Below are 18,459 nucleotides of genomic sequence, written 5' to 3' on the forward strand. Positions count from 1 at the left end.
GGACTTGCCCTTGCAAATGGGGGCGAGAGTCCCTCAAAAATAAGTCATTGGCTAATTAGCAATTAATGAGCTCCTACCATGTTCTGGGCATTCTGCTAGATTCTGTAGGTACAACTATGAACAAGGCACAGCCCTTGCTTTCATAGGGTTTTTGTAGGTACCGTATGGGCCCTCAAGCTTCGGGTACCTGGGATTACCTGAGAGGCATGGAAGCTCATTTAAGTTGTCAACTCCGGAGTCCTGATTGGATGGGTCTGCAGAGGGGCCTGGGGCTCTGATTTGCTAACACACATCCTGGGGATTCTGGTCCTCAGGGGCCTCAGACCACATTTTAAGATACAGTGGGTTATATAATTGGCTGATGCAGCTAAATGTCCTTAATGTCCCCTTGTGTAAAGGTGGGTGCCTACAAAACTGGCTCTAGAGGTTTGTTAAACCAAAGCCAGTCCTGCGCAAAAACAGGGAAACCTCTTTTTGGCTTGTGGGAGAATATTTAGCCAGATACCAGGCCCAGCAAAGCTGGGGACAGCTTCATTCTGGTCTAGGTCCTCCTCTCAGATCTCTAGATGTGACACAGTGCAGTTAGGTCAGGCCTCTTCGGTTATCCTTCTAGCTTTGAGCTTTGCAGCTCAACCCTGTTGGGTTGAGCTAGATTGTTTCTAATGCCCTCCCCTCCCCCCAGCAGTTTATAGATGAATTGAGAAACTGCTCCTGCTTTGGAGGGTTTGTTCTTCCCTTGGGCACAGAGTATTTCTCTAGAGCAGCACGTAAAGCAAGATATGTTTAGTGCCCTCGTTTATTTTACGATTGTGAGTGGTTTTATTGTATACTCTATAATGTATCATCTTTTATGATTATCAGATGAAAATCTGATCTAGATTTTCCTACTGAGTTCTGTTACAGGTGATCCAGAACAGGTTAGTTAGGACAGTGTCCTCAGTTTCTCAGACCTGACTGATCAGCCTGGTGTAGACTTCTAGGGGGTCCTCAGGTGGCCTGGTAACTCCTGGTTGGGCCCCAGATAACAGTGAGGTGAGGATGGGCACTGCTTGGGGTCTTGCACTCAATGAGAACGCTCAAGAAGAACCCCCAGGGAAGGTGGTCAAGCCACAAGCTGAGATTTGCTCTACCTGCGGCTAGTTGAGAGGAAGAGGGAAAAAGAAAATTCATGTGAATTGAATGGGTTCTTTTAGTCAGTAGCCATTTTTGTGATGTTCCAGAAATAAGACTTGTGCCACCGAATGAAATTTTGTGGAATATTTCCTGTTCACATGATCTGTCCAGACACCACAGGAGACACTTCTGCCTTAAGGAGCCACATGCCCAATTTGTGTGTGTGTGTGCTTCTTGGGTGCATTCTGGCAGAGTTTTCAGAGATAGATCATTTTTCTTTATTAAATCACTTAGGAAGTAAATTAAGACAAGTATAATTTTTTTCTACTTTACAAATGAAAAAGTGGAGATGAAGACTTTTGAATAAGATCATATTATGCCTCTCGAGCCTCAGGGAAGGATTTTAGTCACTAAATTGAGCTGTTGCCCGTAACTAGGAGCTGCAACATTAGGACACTTTCAGAATTGGACTGAAGCCCTACTGTGTGTTAGGAACTGTCCCTGTTCCTGATATGTTCTCTCTCTTATGGGCATGTGTTTTCTTACTGCAGAGGTTGTTCAGGTGCCTTTGCAAATAGACAGCAGCAGTCATTCAGGTGGTGTTTATTTATGAAGCACCTGCTGTTTGCAGGGTGTTGTGCTAGGTGCAAGGGTCGAAAGGAGGAAGGAGGCATAGCTTTTGTCCTACAGGTACTTAGAAGCTGATCTCTCGAGCAAACTAATTGCTTTGAGCCTTACTTTCATCTGGAGAATAACGATCAAAGTCTTGCCTTTCAGACTCCTTAAGAATGACATGCTGGCTGGAGGTCTATAAATTCCAAGATAGAAACTTTATAAGATTTATAGGCATGATAGAGGAAACTGTATACGCATCCTTACTACATATTGAGGTCTTATTTTCCTGTCTTCAAAGAAGGCTGCCATCATTCACATCATGCAAATTATAATTTTGATAGTAATGATTCTATTGGATTTTATAGCCAAAACCTCAGGTTTCTGAAGTCAGGATCTTCATAAGTCTTTACCACTTCAGAAATCTTTGTCACTCCATACTGGAGTGAAAAAAAAAATGTCAGTTAGAACCAGATAACAGAAGCAAGTGCTAGTAAGGCTGAGGAGTGATGCAGATAACAAGAGTGGCTTTCCGGGAGGACCAGTACTTAACTCTTCACTCTTTACATCAATGGCTTCTTGTCCTCACATTGTCTCATGTTTCTTTAGACAAGTGTACTAAACCTTCCTGATTTTTCCTTTAAACCAGCTCTCATTCTCGGATCACATTTGGAATTGCATGAGTCTTGCATGTTGTTCTACTTTGTTCTGAATTTCCTTTTTTAGTAACCGGAGTGACCCACAGTTGTTACCAGGTGAAAATAATGATGTTGCTGAGACTTCCAGTAACACTCACCCTTGCTCTCTACCCTTACTAACACCAACAAAGAGACTATGCATTCCAGATTAAGCTTCTAACTGGAATTTGCGATGTCTCATTGATTACATTTCTTTTCATAATTAAGGTTCTTGTAAAGCTGTAAATTTCTTCTTTTTAAAAAGCATTAACGTTAGGTTTCATGTAACTTACGGTTGGTCACAGTGTGTGTTCACTTTTCAGGATTCAGGTCCTCTACTAAATGAAGTTTCTTCATCCCACGTGGGAACCGATCCCCAGAGCTCTGCGCCAGCTAGCAAGCCATCTTCTGCCTACCCCTCTACGACAATTGTCAATCCTACTATTGTACTCTTGCAACACAACCGAGGTAAGGGACCTTCACAGGGCGCCCCCAGTTCATTGGCATTCACGTAGCTGTGCTGCGACTTCCAGGGCAGGACTTCTGCCATTCCACAGAAATTTTTACAAACCCCGTCTTTCCCTGAGGTTGTCTGCCCCCGTTTACTCACTCCCATGACCCACAGAGTAGACCACAGCAGGGGGACAGGTCCCTGATTTAGGACGATGTCGGATATCTGTGTAAGTAAGCTGGTGGAGCATGTATTGCACGCCTGGGGCTTTCACAACTATCTTCAGATGGCAGCACCAAAAAGAAAGAAAGAGAAGACAGAAGGGAAAAAGTCTATGCACCTAAACTCCTCTCATCATGAGCACTCGAATCAGAGTTTTGGCTGGAAAATCTAGGTACAGTAAGTAATACCTCTTTTAATAAGTCAGGTGATTTCTTTGACATTCTGAATTTTCTAGAAAGCAAAATTTCGATTACCAAAATTTTTTTTAAAAAGCAAGCATAATAGGTGGAAACCTTTATAAACTGTCAAATGTGTTTTTATGCCTCTGAAGCAGGCACTGGACTTTTCTCTTGGTGACACACTGGCCTTGACTCTTGCCAGCAGTTATCACACTGGGCTGTCACTCAGTGCACCCTCTGGGGATATGAGGCTCACATGGCTGTTTGTCCCTTACGCTGTGCGACCCTGTACAGCTCTGCTGAGGGTTTCCATGTTTCTTTTCTTTGCTTCTCTTACTGCTTCTGGTTGGTTCTTCCCCTCCTCTGAAGGGGCATCTTAGGCAAAGCAGAAGCACTTTGAAATAAGAGTTGTATCTGTTGACCCTTCTGCTTTAAAATTTTAGAAGATGATTCTAAGTCCCAAGTTTTTACTAGTTGGAGTTCAACAGAGAGAGAAACTTTCCCTTCATAAAAATCCTTTTCAATGTGAAGTGTAAAGTTGTCAAGCTGTTTCCTAGAGCAGAAAGAGCTTTTTAGTCAGTTTCAAAAAAGCTGGGCACCAAACCTCTCCTTTTCTTGACTTGCTGCTCGCCTACTGCACAGTTCTCCCAGATTCCCCCCTCCCCTACATTAACTTGGACGAGAATGGAACTGGAGTCTATTTTTAATTGTTTTCCATATTAAATGGAGTTTTCTGTTTCCTGCTTCTAACTTGTAAAACAGATGAATGAAACATTTCCTCTCACTTAAAAATCCTCCCACTCAAATCTTAAATAGTTATTTTCGTAATTTTATTATTTTTTTCATTATGTATGGCCTCCATATTAACCATCCTCCATGAATCTGTGTTCTTCCAATGATGGTAGGGGTCCCAACCCCCTCCCTAAACTATAGAAGACCCCATTCTCAGTAAGGGCCGTACCCCTTACTGGCAATAGCTTTCTCTGCCCAGACAGTGTCCACAGTGCAGGACAAAGTGAAATTTTGGTTCTCTATGAACTTCTTTATGACTCATCTTTAAAAAAAAAAAAAAAGTCCAAAGAGAAGCAAGTTAGTTCCCAGAAGGAAAAGCAGTTTCTCTAAAAATGGGATTTATTCCCAAGGCAACTCGGTTTTTGGGAAATGCCAAGTGTAATGTCAGCGGCTTCCACCAAGTCCCTCAGATGACAGCGAGACATCTTTGGGCACAGAAATGCCTGTAGTTCTTTTTTGTTTCTTCTCTGGGCAAATGGATTCCTCTTATTTGCCCAAAAGCTTTCGGTTCTTGCTTTTCTCTTTTGTGCAGTCCTGCACTTTGGATTTAAAGATCAGAATCACGTTGCCTGAATCACACACATCCTTCAGTGAAGGATACAAGTACATTCGTTTTTTTGGAATTAAAAGTAGCTTCTCCTAAAGAGCAAACCATATGTTCCCTAAGGGGGCGGAGCAGGAAGAGTGGAGGAAAATGGAGGCGCCCAGCCACCTAGCCTTGGATCACTAATTGTCAGTGGGGTTTAGGTCGTGTGTTTTGGCCTTGCTTTGGAATTTACTCATCCTGGCAGCGGTGCTCATAGAAAGTACCCAAAGAAACAATTTCTTAACTATTGCAAAGTCTCCTGAGGGAATAATAACTTTACTCTACTTCTGGAATTCTAGTTTAGTCATCCTAAAAAAGGTCCCCCCCCTTTTTTTTTTCCCCTTGCCTCAATGGCCCCAGGGCACAGTGTAACAATAACCTTCTCTCTGCAAGCCAGTCCCCACCCTCTGCTGTAGACACAGGAGGGGGCACCACACGCCCGTCCGCCCTGGCCCACACTGCACGGCTCCTCATCTCTCTCCTTGACATTTATACCACGGGTCTGAGGGCAGGGCACTTATGATCAGTCTGAAAGGAGGATCGGAATCAGGAAACTCAGGCATGACAAGGTGCCTGGGTCCCCTCGCTCAGAGCACCTTAGTCTTTAACGTGCATGGTCTGGGGAGTACAGTCTTACCGATTTGCATGTAGGCGGTCTGGGGCAGGGCTGAGAGCCTGCATTTTTTTTCAGCAACTCACAGGATACATTGGTGGTTCCTGTCCCTAGACCACACTGGGGACCAAATGTTCAGTGGCCCCCAGACTCTGGATCTCATGGTCACGGGAAGCAGCCTGGGGACTACCCCAGGGTTGCTCATTTCTAAATATAGTAAATAGTACCCCTGAAAAACAACTGCTCTTATCCATGTCATTCCTGTGACATCCATGTCATTCTGTGAAAGAAAGGCCATTTCATATCCCAGAAGGAGGAGCAACCTAGCCTTTGAAGTTGAATAGATTTGCTGTTGTCTGGTGAGGAAGCCCTTGCCTCCAGTTGGCAGACTGGAGTTTGGGACCATAGGCCGGGTGGGCACTTTGATCGGACAGATGAGGAAACCAAGAGCAGAGTTTACACGATTGGTCAACATCCGCTAGCAAGTCGCTGGCAGAGCCGAGCCTAGTGCTCGGCCAGGCTCCTGCCGTCCAGCTGGTGTGAACTTCGTCCGCGTCCAGAGGCGGACAGGCTGTTCCACTGGCTGTAGGTGCCCCTGCTGCTCTGTTTACTTCTCGCCCACGTGGCTTCTGGAGGGAGGGTGGGGCTGCCGCCAAGGGGGTTGGTGACAGCTCCCAGGGGCTGGCAAGTGCTCTATTTTTATCTATGTGGCTGCTTTATATTTAGCAGCTGTGGAAGGTAAAGGTCATTTTTGTGCCTATCCCGAAGCACGTACACACAGAACTCTGAGAAGGAGATCTTGGGCTCCCCTCCACGAGTGCCCGGGAGAGTGAGCAAGTGAGAGACCGTCTGCTGGGGAGCAGTAGTGGCCTGGTGGTCAGGGCTGGAAGGCAGGCCGTACTCAGAATCCAGAAGCCAGGTTCTAGGCCCTCCTCTGATGTTCAGTGTCACCGTGGGTACTGTGTGCTGCTTATCTGAGGTGTCTCAACCTGCCCGCCCTACCTGCTAGGGTTGTTGCATAGATTTAAAGTGTTAACGTGCAAAAGCTCTTAAAACAATGTCTGGTGTTTGACAGAGCTCTCGGGAGCTGGGAGCTGGCATGGTGACAGTCACAATTCTGTTCCCTTCTGAACGTACTGAGACTGGGGTCGTCATAGGGTCCTGGTCCCTTGGAACCAGGGGAGTTGGGAGGGTCTCCTTCCATGTCAGATCACCTTGAAACCACATGGGAACAACCAGCAAACAGTGACCGTTTCCTGAATCTTGGGGCAGATGTGGGGGGCTGGTCCTTAGAGACACCACACCTGGATAACTGAAGCCACAGTAATGCCCTGGCCCTTGGCTGGGTGTGGTGGCCACGCCACAGTCCGCCATCTGAGCCCAAGGGGCAGTCAGGATGCCAGTTTGGGGATACTCACAACTTCTGGCAGGACTTCCTGGTCTTACCATGTCTGTGTAAATCTCACGATGTATATCTTTTCTTTTCTTTTCTTTTCTTTTTTTTTTTTTAATCACAGAACAGCAAAAACGACTCAGTAGCCTTTCAGGTAGGTGCCAAATATTTCTCTACACACTAACACCTCAGATGTGTGAGCAGCACAGTCTGATGAGCTCCTCTGATGTGCTGGGGACTCTGTCTGTTGCTGGGCCACATGGATGGTGAGAGCAGGCGCCGTCCCGCCTCCTCCTTGCAGCCTGAGGGGCAGAGGAGGCGCCCCACACCAGTGACCCCAGCTCATACACAGGCCCTGGGCGGCCGTGATCAGCTCCTGGATGGGTCGGAATAGGGTCCTGTGAATAAAAAAGAACAAAAGGTTATGCCTCAGGTGGAGTGTTCCTGATAGGCCTCACTAAAGAAGTCCCCTTTCTGTCGCTTCTAATCCCTCTCCTAGGATGTGACGAGTCAGGGTTAGGGAATGTACGCAGCTTCTTTTCTTACCGGGTGGCAAGCCCAGATGCCGGTCAGTGGTGCGTGACGGGCCTGGATGAGAGCCTCTAGACCAGCAGGGCCTGGAAGTGGGGGTGGGGCGTGAGCAGCCGTCAGAGTCTCCAGGAGAGCTGGTCCAAAACCCAGATACCCAAGCCATAGCTCCAGAGATTTGGATGTCGCGCGTATGGGTGAGCACCCGTGTGTCTAACAGGTTCCCAAGGATGCTGAGGTTGCGCATGTATTGAGCAGGCTTGGGAGCAAGTCTCGTCAGGAACTGGCAGTGGTGGGCTTGGGTCTGCTAGATCCTCAGGTGTCGGGGCTCCCTCCCTGATGAAGCGCAGCCGTGTGCAGGCAGAACCGGGAGGAAGCCCAGGGATGGGCAGCTTTTACCGTGTCCTTAGGGCTCTCTGTAGCCATTCTGCCCTGAGTCCCGGTCCTCCTGCTTCCCCATGGGGCAGCTAATGCTCTAAACCACAGGTCAGCTTTCTGACCTGCCAAATAGGGAACATAGTAGTGCCACATAGGTCCTGCGTATGAGCAGCCCAGCACCAAGCCTTGGCACACATCAGGTGCTTAGTAGACATGCATCTCCGTGATCCGCAGACACCACTGTTAATTCGGTCCTCGTTTTATTGAGTGCTTACTTTGGATCCCACCCCGGGCCGGGCTCTGTGGCAGTATCTGGGAACTGTGCTGCCCTCCAGCAGCCCATGGTGTGGTATGATGGTTCATAACTTTTTTTGGTGATGGACTCATTTGGAGAATCTAATAAAGGCGGTAGATTCACCTCTAGAAGAAACCACATGTGTCAGATGGGCACTTGGTGGGTATTATAGATACGTGTAAATCTGGGGCAGGAATCCCTGATCTCATGAATACACAAAGCCACTGTTTTCTGAGCAGCTGCTTCATGATTTCTGTTACTTCCTGCTACTGCTGCCCTCGGGATTTGTGGAGAGCCCAGTGGGGGGGAACACGGGGTTCTCACACCCTCTCCGCTTTATCGGGACTTGGCCCCAGGACCAGCACAGGCTGTGGCTGAGCACAAGGTGCCCTTCGCTGCCCCTCCTGACTCTGCCACACCAGCCCACTTCAGCGCCTGGCCCCCGCCCAGGTTGGCTGAGAGCTGAGTGGCTCTGAAACCAAGGCAGCTCCTGGGAACACGTTCCTGCCTTTGGGATTTGGGAAGGAGCAGTGGAATGGATGAAACAGCTGCCCAAACACAGGTTAGGAGGCCCAGTGTTTGCTCCTGGCTCTTTTTATTGACATCGTTTTTGCCCTGGTAAGTGACTTTATTTCTCTGCAGCATAGCTTCCTCCAAAGAGGCATGAGGCTCATGTGCGACAGGAAGGGGGGTGTGCTCTGCCCACCAGAAAGCGCTACACAATGTTAGGGCTTCTCCACCAGGCTGGCAGGCTCGGGCCACTTCCTTGGCTCCAAAATAAGCTTCATGTTTCCATCTTCCTTGAGTTTGGGGGCAGAGCCACTAAAGGTGTTTGATAAAGTGGGGCATAAAGTAAGTGCTCACTTAATGTTAGTTTTTGTTGACAAAGCAGTGGCACGATTTTGTTTTGAAGGAGAGTGGCCCAGCTGGGCTAACTCCAGTCTGCTCCCCAGCATAAGTACCTTGGGTGATGGCACTTGAAGGGCCACCCTTCTCACCCCAGCCCCCTGTCCCTAGTGGGTTTTTATCAAGCCTTAATGGGGCTTCTTGTTCAATGGCATTCATTCGGGACAGAGCCCACATGGCGTTTGGCCGTCAAGCCCATTTCTCTCTTGGGGAGGTGCGCACAGAAGCAGGTCAGGGCTAGGGCCGAGGGTCTGGCACGTTTTCCTCAGGGAGGTGTCGGCACTGCTGTGGTCCTCGATCACATAGTTTTGGGTGTGAAGGGAAGGAAAGCTGTCCACAAACACAGAGGCCGTGTCCCAGGTTGTCAGCATTGTCACTTACTGAGTCGCCCTTTGCAGCAACTTCCTTTTAAACGTTCAGTTTAAAACTGGACAGAGATGCTGCAGGAGGTCTTGCTGAGGGAATCAGTATTCCTGAGAAACAGCAGCCACCCCCCTTGTCCCGTGGATGTCACTGGGTGGTCCTTTCACCTGCCTGGTACAAGAAAGTGTCACGTTAGGTTTTCACTATGTAACAACAACAGCAAAATTTTTTTCTTTGAGGCTGCCGTTCGTCTTTCTGTGCCCCAAAATCCACTCAGTCATGAAGCCCATGATCACAAGCTTCCAAAGTATAATAATTCAGGGCACATTTTTCTAGAGCCAAAGACCTCTGACCGCTTTGGAACGAATCACTGGACTGTCACCCCAGTTTTGCAGTTAGGTGATTCTTGTTGGGGCCACCTGCCCTAATAATGAAAAAAATATCTCTGGGTTTGGAATCCCTGAGAACGCCAAGTCCGTGCAAAGAGAGGACGTGGGAGTAAGGAATGTGAGCGCCTCCAAGCACTAGGTGAGATGGCTTGGAGTCAGCCCCACTGCTGCTTCCTGGTGGCACTTAGGAAGGCCTTTCCAGATGGGAGGAAAATGCTCAGCAAAGCCACAGTAAGGGTAGACTTGGGTGACTTGAAATCACCCTGCACTTCCCGGCCTCCTGCCAAATCTGTGGCCTCCTGTTGGCACTGCTGGGGGCATGAGAACTCATCCCATGAGTCCAGTCTGGCCTCACCATCCTGTGAAGGGCATGGCGTGACCCTGGGGGTCGGGTTGTCTGAAGCGTACGCTGAGCTGGGTCTTGGGCAGAATGTTTAGAAACCACTCTATGGTCGCAGAATGAGTACTTGTTTCAGGAGTTGGTTTGAAATCCCAGCCGGGTCACCGCCCCCTCCACTCTGGGTGGGCAGGCTTTGAAGGTCATAGCATCTGAGCGGTGTGTCCCCACTTCCCCAGCCCCTCCTTCACACGGGGACATCTCTGACTCAGGCAAAACCTCGCATGCACCGTCGGGCCCCTCCTTTCTGCTGGAGTTTACTCTCTAAACAGCCCTCTGCACTCTTGCCTTTCCCAGGGGTGAGAAGTGCTCCCTCAGTCGGTGACCAGATCCTGATTGAGCACCACCGCCTGGATGCCAGGCTGCCCCTAGCTCCCCTTCAGTCTCACTGCCAGGGCGTTGCTGCTAGGACTTAGCCTCCCCCAGCTCAGACCTTTTTGACCCCCAACCTCGTGGCCTCTCTGGTTGCCACCTGCCATAGTCTTCCTTGTGTGCTGACCGCCTCCCTACTTCCTTCCCTGCCTCCTGCTCCCAGGTTCGTCCCTTTCTCTGCAGTCTGGCACCCACCCCACTGCCCTCCGAAACTTGCTCCCTCGCCAGTGATCCCGTGACTCTTGCCTAATGGAATGCCCCATTCTCCCGGTGTTCCTTTCTTGTCCTTCCTTCCTTTCGTGGGTTGAATCGTCCGCTTCTTGGAATTCTCTTCTCTGGCTTCAGTGATGCCGCACTGTTTCTCTCAGGTTCACCTCCTTTCCCTCTGATAACTCGTGTGTCCTTTGGGGGATCCCTTTTGCCCCACAGCCTGTCCCTGCGACATCCTTTAGCTCATGACAGCCCTTGACTCTGCCCTCATGGACTCCTCCGTGACCTCTTCCGTTGCGTTACTGCTGATGGCTTGGGAATGGCACTCCCGCCAGGGCCCCTTACCGGGGCTCTGCTCCCCCTTTCTTTGAGGGCATTTCTGCTTGGATGTCTCACTGTCAAAGTTACTGTGTCTGAATGAAGGCAGCCATCTCTCCCTGCCTTCCCCACCCCAGTCCCTTTACTAACTTCTGTTTGGATCAGGCCAGGCTTGGAGCCTTGGTGCCGTCTTGGAAGGCCGTACGACAGGACATGGTTCAGAGAGACCCGCTGGGGTCAGGTGTCCCTAATCCACATCCTAGCTTGGCCCCGTGGCAGCTGTGTGACCTCGAGCAGAGCATGTTAATGTCTCTGCTTTGGTGCCCCAAACTGGGTTTTTTTGTTTGTTTTTGTTTCTAGTGAATGGATAATAGTTCCTTCCTCATAGCGTTATTGGGAGGATGAACTGAGATCATGGATATGAAGAATTGAGCACAGTGCCTGGTCCCCTGTGTAACTCAGAGTAGTTCAGAGGCTCCTTGCATTTGCTGCTGCTGTTCCCCCTGCCAGGGGCGCCCTTCACTTCGTGTTTGGCTCCCTCCGAGATGGCAGCCCTGAACTTAAATTCTTCAGCTAAGTTGGATGCGGGTTCCTTCTGCCCTGGCCATCCTGCACTCTCACCGCCGGCTCTCTCGCCCTTTCTGCCCACTGGCCGTCAGCTCCTTACAGGCCCCCACCCTGAGAGGTCCATGCCCCATGACCGCAGGACGTGCCGTGCAGAGCCATGACGCCTTCCTGTAGTAAGGGACGTGACTGGGAATAACAGAGTATACGATCTAAACATCTGGTCTGTTTATTCACTCTGTAACCTCCAGTCCTGAACCCGATCAACTCTAATGTGCACTCAGCGATGGAAAGGGTGACGTAGGTACTACTCTGCTTGGCCACTGTAACTTGAAAGCATCCATAAGTAATATGTAAACAAATGGGTGTGGCTGTGTCCTGATAAAACTTGACTATGAAAACAGGCGAACAGGCCCTCATTTGCCAACCGTGCTCTCAGTGAGACTCATGCCTGTTGGGAATTAGCAAACACACTTGCCCCAGCTGGGTTCTTCGGGAGATTGCTGCTTCGGAGCCACAAGGAGAGCTGCTGTAGCTAATGCCTGTTCTCCCTTCCAGATCCTGTGTCAGAAAGAAGAGTGGGAGAGCAGGACTTGGCACCAACACAGGAGAAGCCCACCTCACCTGGGAGGGCTACTGAGAAAAAGGTGAAGGATGACAGTAGACGGGTGGCCAGGAGCGCTCAGGACCTGAGCGATGTTTCCATGGATGATGTGGGCATCCCACTCCGGGTACGAATATGGACCCCACGTCCTACTTAAGCTTCCTCTTACGCCGGTGACACATGTACACCTGAGTACCTGACCCTACTTGTGGCTGACAAAGGCCTTAGACGGAAATCCTCGCCACTGCCTACTCTCCAGACCCGCGGAGGGCCGCAGAGCTTCCTAGAGCTGTGCTCTGGCCTCCCGTCCTTCCCTGGTCCTGAGCTCAGAGGGCAGCAGCTTTCCTTAAAGCACGTTAGATGGTCTAAGTCTCATGAGAAAAGGGTCCGGGGTTCCGGGACTGTGGGGGAAAAGCTGGGTGGAACACAGAGCCGTTTCTCTGCAGTAGAACTTCTGAGAATCTTCAGGCCGGTACCTGTTCTAGGGGAGGATGTCGTGGTCAGCGTCTCCCAGTCTCCCTTTTGTGTCCTGCGGAGCATGCTCAGAAATTGCAGGTTCAGGATTACAGAACCCTGGGGAGAGCATGGGGCTCAGGGTCCCTGTTAATGTGTTCAGGAAGAAGTTCCTCTGGCTGGGAGAGACCCTGTCACACGTGGTGAGCAAGAAGCTCTAAGGGAGCCACAGAATGGGTTTAGCTGCCCAGTTGTCCCCCTCTGCACAGGCGCGGCGGCCTCCTGCAGGCCCCCTGGAATTCAAGGGGAGCCTGCCTTTGAAAGTGGATTAGGGTGAACCCCCTTTTGTTCCAGTAACCCCTCAGAACACTAGCTACAGTATATCTCTCTACGGTCTCCATGTAATGAGTGGACCGTTTCTGGTGTCCCTTTGGAGGAGAAGTATAAACAACCATGGGCTGAGCCTTGGAAGAACTGTTGTCTGGTCCTAAGTAACACTAAGCATATAAGAACAGTCATTCGCAGGAAGGGAGTTATGCTGGACGGTCATTGCCACCGCCGCCCGCGGACTGCGCGATCTCGGCATTCACTCTGCAAGGTGAACGCAGGTAGAATTCCCACTTCATAGATAAGGAAGCAGGGACTCAAGATGATTACAGTCCTTACCCAGGATGGCACAACCTGCCAAACCCACACCACACACTCTGACTCCCAAACCCACACCCCTAACCGTCATGTGAGGTGACCTTCCCACTCGCCTCCACGCCAGCTCTGTGACCTTGCGCATCGTTTTGACTTTATTCCTCATCTCTAAAGTGAGAGTGAAAATGCGTGATCTAATCACCCATCTCTACCCATCCTTGTTTTATTTTCCTCTTAAAACAAAAACAGCTCAGCTTTGGGATGAAGGCGAAACTCTCTGGCCCTCTTCAATCACGCGACTGCGCTTCTGCCGAAATATCTGTGGGGGCATACAGATATTCTTTGCCTCATGTTTCTAGGAGGCTTTACTTCTGCTTAGTTGTCTCTGAAAAATGAAATTGCATGAATGAACACACTTCAAGTGGATCTTCCATTTATTTTTTCCAAAATCAAACATTGTAGCTAGTGTTCTGAGGGGTTACTGGAAATCAAATTTATTTTTTTCAAAAAATCCTTTTTTGGCCAATTATTACTCTGTAGATTCAGGTCTGAATCTCTTGGTCTGGCTATTTTTTTTTTTAAGATTTTATTTATTTTATTTTAGAGGGTGAGTGTGTTTGAGCAGGGGAAGGGGCAGAGGGAAAAGGAGAGAAGCTGAGTGTGGAGCCCAACAGGGGGCTCTATCTCATGACCCCGAGATCATGATCTGAGCCAAAATCAAGAGCCGGATGCTTAACCGACTGAGCCACCCAGGCACCCCTTGGTTTGGCCGCTGTGTCTCAGATGTTTTGCATTTTTAAAAAATTTTTTTTATTTTTTTATTTAATTTTATTTTTCTGTTTTGCGTTTTTAATAACGACTTAAATGTGGGGTCACCAAGATGTATAGAGTAACGTAAGTTTTGGCTTCAGATATTGTTACTTTCCAGAAGCTGTGATTTCATGATCATAGAAGTTCTGAAATGTGCTAACCTTTCCATCTTATTTTACTCTTTGCCTTTGTTTTTCTCTAGAACACCGAGAGATCCAAAGACTGGTACAAGACCATGTTTAAACAGATCCACAAACTAAACAGAGGTACTGATTTTCATTTGTAGAAGCTATGCTGTGTTCATACGTTGACTGTTGTGGTGAGGACTTAAACTTGCTTTGCTAGGATGTCAGAAGGCTGGGCCCTGTGCTCAAATCACTGAGCAGCCTGCCTGAGCCCAGCCATACGCCTGCAGACAAGAGCAGGGAGGGACCGCTTGTGCTCTTCCTCACATGCGGGCTTTGAGGTCAGCTCTCAAGTCCTCCCTCCCAGGTGTTGTGGGATGTAGCAGGTTGAGCCCAGCACTCTGCCTGTGCTCTAGCCTCTGCCTGCCCCGGGATGTGAGCAGCTCTGATTCCCACCTGCTTCCGGCTTTAGGTGCAGCTCCCCCACCCCTTGTCAGCCCATGACTGCCTTGTGGGCAGAGCAAGTTGAGAAGGCACTGAACTGGGAGTAGAGAGAACTGGTCTGACCTGGCTTCAGTCCCCCAAGCACTGGGCCAGTCACCTACCTCTCCACATTCAGCCCTCTTCCCTTCCTCCAAGGGATGTCGCAGGGTCCAGATGAGAGCAAATTCTGTCTTAGGAAGTAGCATGCATGGTGCACCTGTAAGGTGGTATTAAAATGAAAAATAATCTTCCCCAGCTGGGAGCCAGCACTTGGCAGGTAGCCCTGGGAGCCAGTCAAGAGCTGACACAGCAAAGCCCGCTCAGGCTCAAAGAGAAGCGCTTCGGGATCAGGGTCCCACTGGGCTTGTCAGCAGGTGATCCCGCATGGTGGGAAAACCCTAGGCTGGTGCTCGGGCAGCTCATGACCCCAGCAGCTCCCATCCGCCTGCGATGCCCGTCAGCTGGTGGGCAGGGATGCAGCTGCCCCGTGGGAAGGGCACCACTCCTCCCAGGGGCAGTGCATCCTGTCGTTCCCTGGGGCCAAATCCAGTCTGGCCGCCTGGCACAGAGGACACGTGAAGGCAAAAGGAAAGCGTTCTGGTTGGTGTCGGCCTAAACCGCAAGTAACCGATCGCTCTGATTAGCTGCAGATGTCCACTAACTTCACTGGTGCTGAGCTCCTACAGTGTTCACAATGAGCCTGGCTGTGCCTCTCTTCCAACTCTTTCAGAATACCGAGATGTTCAGTGTTTAGTGTTTCTAAACCAAGAGCAAATCCACTGTGGTTGGGTGGATGAGCTCAGTCATGGCAGGAACGCCAAAGGCCGGGTCTCTGACTGGGTGATGTCCATTCTCTTGGTCATTTCCTCAAGCCAATGTCCAGCTCCCCCAGCACTCTGTGTCTCTTTCACCTTGAGTCCTGGCTTTTTCAGCCCAAATGCCAAGCCACAGGAGCATATGTGAACAGTCTGTTACTCTGTCCCACGGGCAACATCACTTCTCTCTTGGGAGGGATTAACTAAACCCAAATTACAGTTTCTAAATGAAACCAGCTGCCCTAATGGTAGGCAGAGATGTGCAAAAATTTAAGAATCCACTTGTTTGGAAACTTGAAGCTTTGTGCTAAATCCTTTTTGCTTACTAGAGCCTGTGTATATGTAATTCTTTGTCCAAGAGGAAAAATGATATTGTCCCTTTAGATGTGTCTCAGTAATTCAGGCAAAAGGACTGGATTTTTTAAAAGCAATTTGAATTTCTTTCATATCACTACTGAAGCTTAGTATGTTCCAGAATTCAAGGAGCCTTAACTGTGTGCAGATCCCTATTCGTTCATTCTCTCCGTTTGTATCTTCCTCTATTCTCTCTCCCAAACCTGTTCCTCTGCCAGACACTCCTGAAGAAAACCCTTATTTCCCTACGTACCAATTCCCTGAACTTCCTGAAATCCAGCAAAATTCTGAAGGTACCATAAACTTAGACAGTGTATCTGTTGTCCTAGCCTTAAATTAATTCTTATAGTTCCATTCTACGAATAAGATTTGGCTTTTAGATTTTGTTTTTATAGTCCTTTTTGGTTGGCGAAAATTTTATTTCACTTATTTGCATGATGTGCTATATTAAAATGACTAAGGCCTTCCTAATTCATTAATCTTGTGTTCAGTGTGATGCCGTGTGCTTGAATAACACTAAAGTAGGTAATCATTCAAAAGGGTCACTTGCGGGATTTGTGAGCTCCTCCACTTCATGGTGGGTAGTTTCAAAATCCACTGCTTTTCTCTGCTACAGAGGACAATCCTTACACTCCTACCTACCAGTTTCCAGCATCTACTCCTAGTCCTAAATCAGAAGGTAATTAAAGGAAACTCACGTGTCTCTCTTTGTGCTGGTGCTGTTACTTTCTTCTTCACCTTGGGTTTTTTTCTGGTGGCTAACGGGCTGTCTCCCAATCGTTTGCTTCCCCCAACCTTGTGTTTTGTTGGTTTAGTCTCACTCCTTGCTGACTATATGACCCGAGTCTGTCTGGATGGATTTTAATCCTGTTCCCTTGGAGTTTCCATGATCAATGGGGTAACCAATGTAGCTTAGTTATAATGCTTTGATCATGTGGGGCTCTGGGGCCAGTACTTGGGGTGGTCACATGGTGCTGGTGGCTTAGCAGTGACATGGGGAGCCAGTCATCATGCTGCCAACAACAGATGAGTTACCCAGTTCCCATATGTGCTACAGCCCATCACTGGGCCCCTCTTGTCATAGATTTTCAGGGTGTATCTCCTTGGTAGGGAATTCCCAAAGGGGTGTCCAGGTAAGAGATTCCTTCATGGTGGGAGATGATGTCCCTTGAAAATAAGGGTTTTGGCCACGTTAGAAAATGTTTCGTGAAATTGCTGGCTAGGAATTTGGACCTGCTGGGAAGGATTGCCACACGCGTATCTAAGAGCAAAACGGCTAGGTGTCAAAAAAGGTTTTAAAGGTAGGTTAAAGACACCATCCTTAGGGACGCCTGGGTGGGTCAGTTGGTTAAGCAGCTGCCTTTGGCTCAGGTCATGATCCCAGCATCCTGGGATCGAGTCCCACATCGGGCTCCTTGCTCAGCAGGGAGCCTGCTTCTCCCTCTGCCTCTGCCTGCCATTCTGCCTGCCTGTGCTTGCTCTCTCTCTCTCTCTCTCTCTCTCTGACAAATAAATAAAATCTTAAAAAAAAAAAAAAAAAAAGACACCATCCTTAGAATTACCCTCATCCCAGGGATTTTCTGACCTTTGGGTGAGTGACCTAGAAAGAGGGATGTGGAAAGGGGCATACAAGAGGAAATTCCATTAAATGCTCTTCTAGGATGAGATGTTGATCTCTCTTGACTGATTTGATTAATTCTGAGTGTTAGTACAACACATTGTCCTTGGAACTGAAAATAGTGCCGTGGATAAGACATGTCCCGTGTTCTCAAAGGTGCACATCCAGCAGTGAGTTAGACAAGGCTCCTTCCTCGCACCATGTCCAGAGTGGGGGCAGCTGCAAGGGCATGTGTTCAGAAGGCCAAAGGAAAGCTTGCTGGTGCGAAGGAGGTCCTCAGTATACACCTGAGAATGTTGATGAGCGAGGCTTTGGACCATGGTACCATAGTTCTTTCTTAGAGATGCAGCCCTGTCGTGCCCCCTCAGTATTTCTCTGCTCTCATTAGCTCAACAGACTATCCTCCACAGCCCTTTTGGTCATGGGTTAGGTCGTGCGTTCACTCATTCACCAAACTCTTACTGATTACCTCTCACATACAGAAGAATGCCTGTTTTAGTTAAAATACCGGATTCCATTTTGGTTCTCCCTTTGATGTGCTCATCCGTGGTTTCCAACTATTTCATGCCTGATTTGGAAGAAAAAAAGTCTCCCAAACAAACCCAGGCTTGCAGCTCGATGCTGATGATTTCATCACAACCAGTGATCTCCTCACTTCCAACAAGAATCTATTTGCTGTGCGATAAGCTAGTCTTTTTATCCTGGAGTGCAGATTCTAGCCAGAAGCATTGCTTAAGAAACAATTGACTGAACCAAGAGAGGGAGACAGTTTTGTTCTGTTTTTAGGGTGATTTTGACTAAATGCGATTTTCAACTGGTGCTCATTTGGACTTGAGGTCCCAGCACCCTCCTTCTGGGCTCCCTTTTGGGGAAGATGACAAGTGCATGGCAAGCTTGACAGCGTAGTGTCCCATAGGCAGTGGAAGGCTACCTGGAGGAGTCCTGTGGAGAAACACAGAGACTACGTGAGTCCAGAAGAGTGCCATAGGCCTGCCGCAGGCAGTGCCAGCAACTTCCACGGTCAGGCTGGCTGTTGGTCTGAAGACGGGGTTTTGTGGCCACACGCACAGCTGCCATGGTCCTCAGCTGCCACACCTAGCACCCCAGCTAACAATGACGTCAGCTTTTTGCTACAGGTCAAGTCAGACGCTAGAGGGAATTGGGGTTATTTGGCCTTGAGGCGGAAACAGTAAGGGA

At 48.9% G+C, this 18,459-nt stretch overlaps 1 protein-coding gene across 50 annotated transcripts in view; it reads left to right on the forward strand.

Moving 5' to 3' along the window:
- SORBS1 (sorbin and SH3 domain containing 1) overlaps positions 1-18,459 on the forward strand; it is a 226,494-nt gene that overhangs the window by 136,166 nt on the left and 71,869 nt on the right. For 25 of the 50 annotated variants that reach the window (XM_045068668.1, XM_045068671.1, XM_045068669.1 and 22 more), the window contains 4 exons: positions 2,726-2,870; positions 6,763-6,792; positions 11,917-12,089; positions 14,070-14,133. In XM_045068668.1, coding sequence (XP_044924603.1) covers positions 2,726-2,870; positions 6,763-6,792; positions 11,917-12,089; positions 14,070-14,133 — 412 coding nt within the window. Of the gene's footprint in view, positions 1-2,725; positions 2,871-6,762; positions 6,793-11,916; positions 12,090-14,069; positions 14,134-15,862; positions 15,938-16,260; positions 16,324-18,459 lie in introns of all 50 variants that reach the window. The other 25 variants (XM_045068658.1, XM_045068659.1, XM_045068662.1 and 22 more) reach the window with 2 other exon arrangements.

This window comes from Mustela putorius, unplaced genomic scaffold, assembly GCF_011764305.1.
Source record: "Mustela putorius furo isolate JIRA1106 unplaced genomic scaffold, ASM1176430v1.1 tig00003909_pilon_pilon_pilon, whole genome shotgun sequence".
In the NCBI taxonomy this organism is placed as follows: domain Eukaryota; kingdom Metazoa; phylum Chordata; class Mammalia; order Carnivora; family Mustelidae; genus Mustela; species Mustela putorius.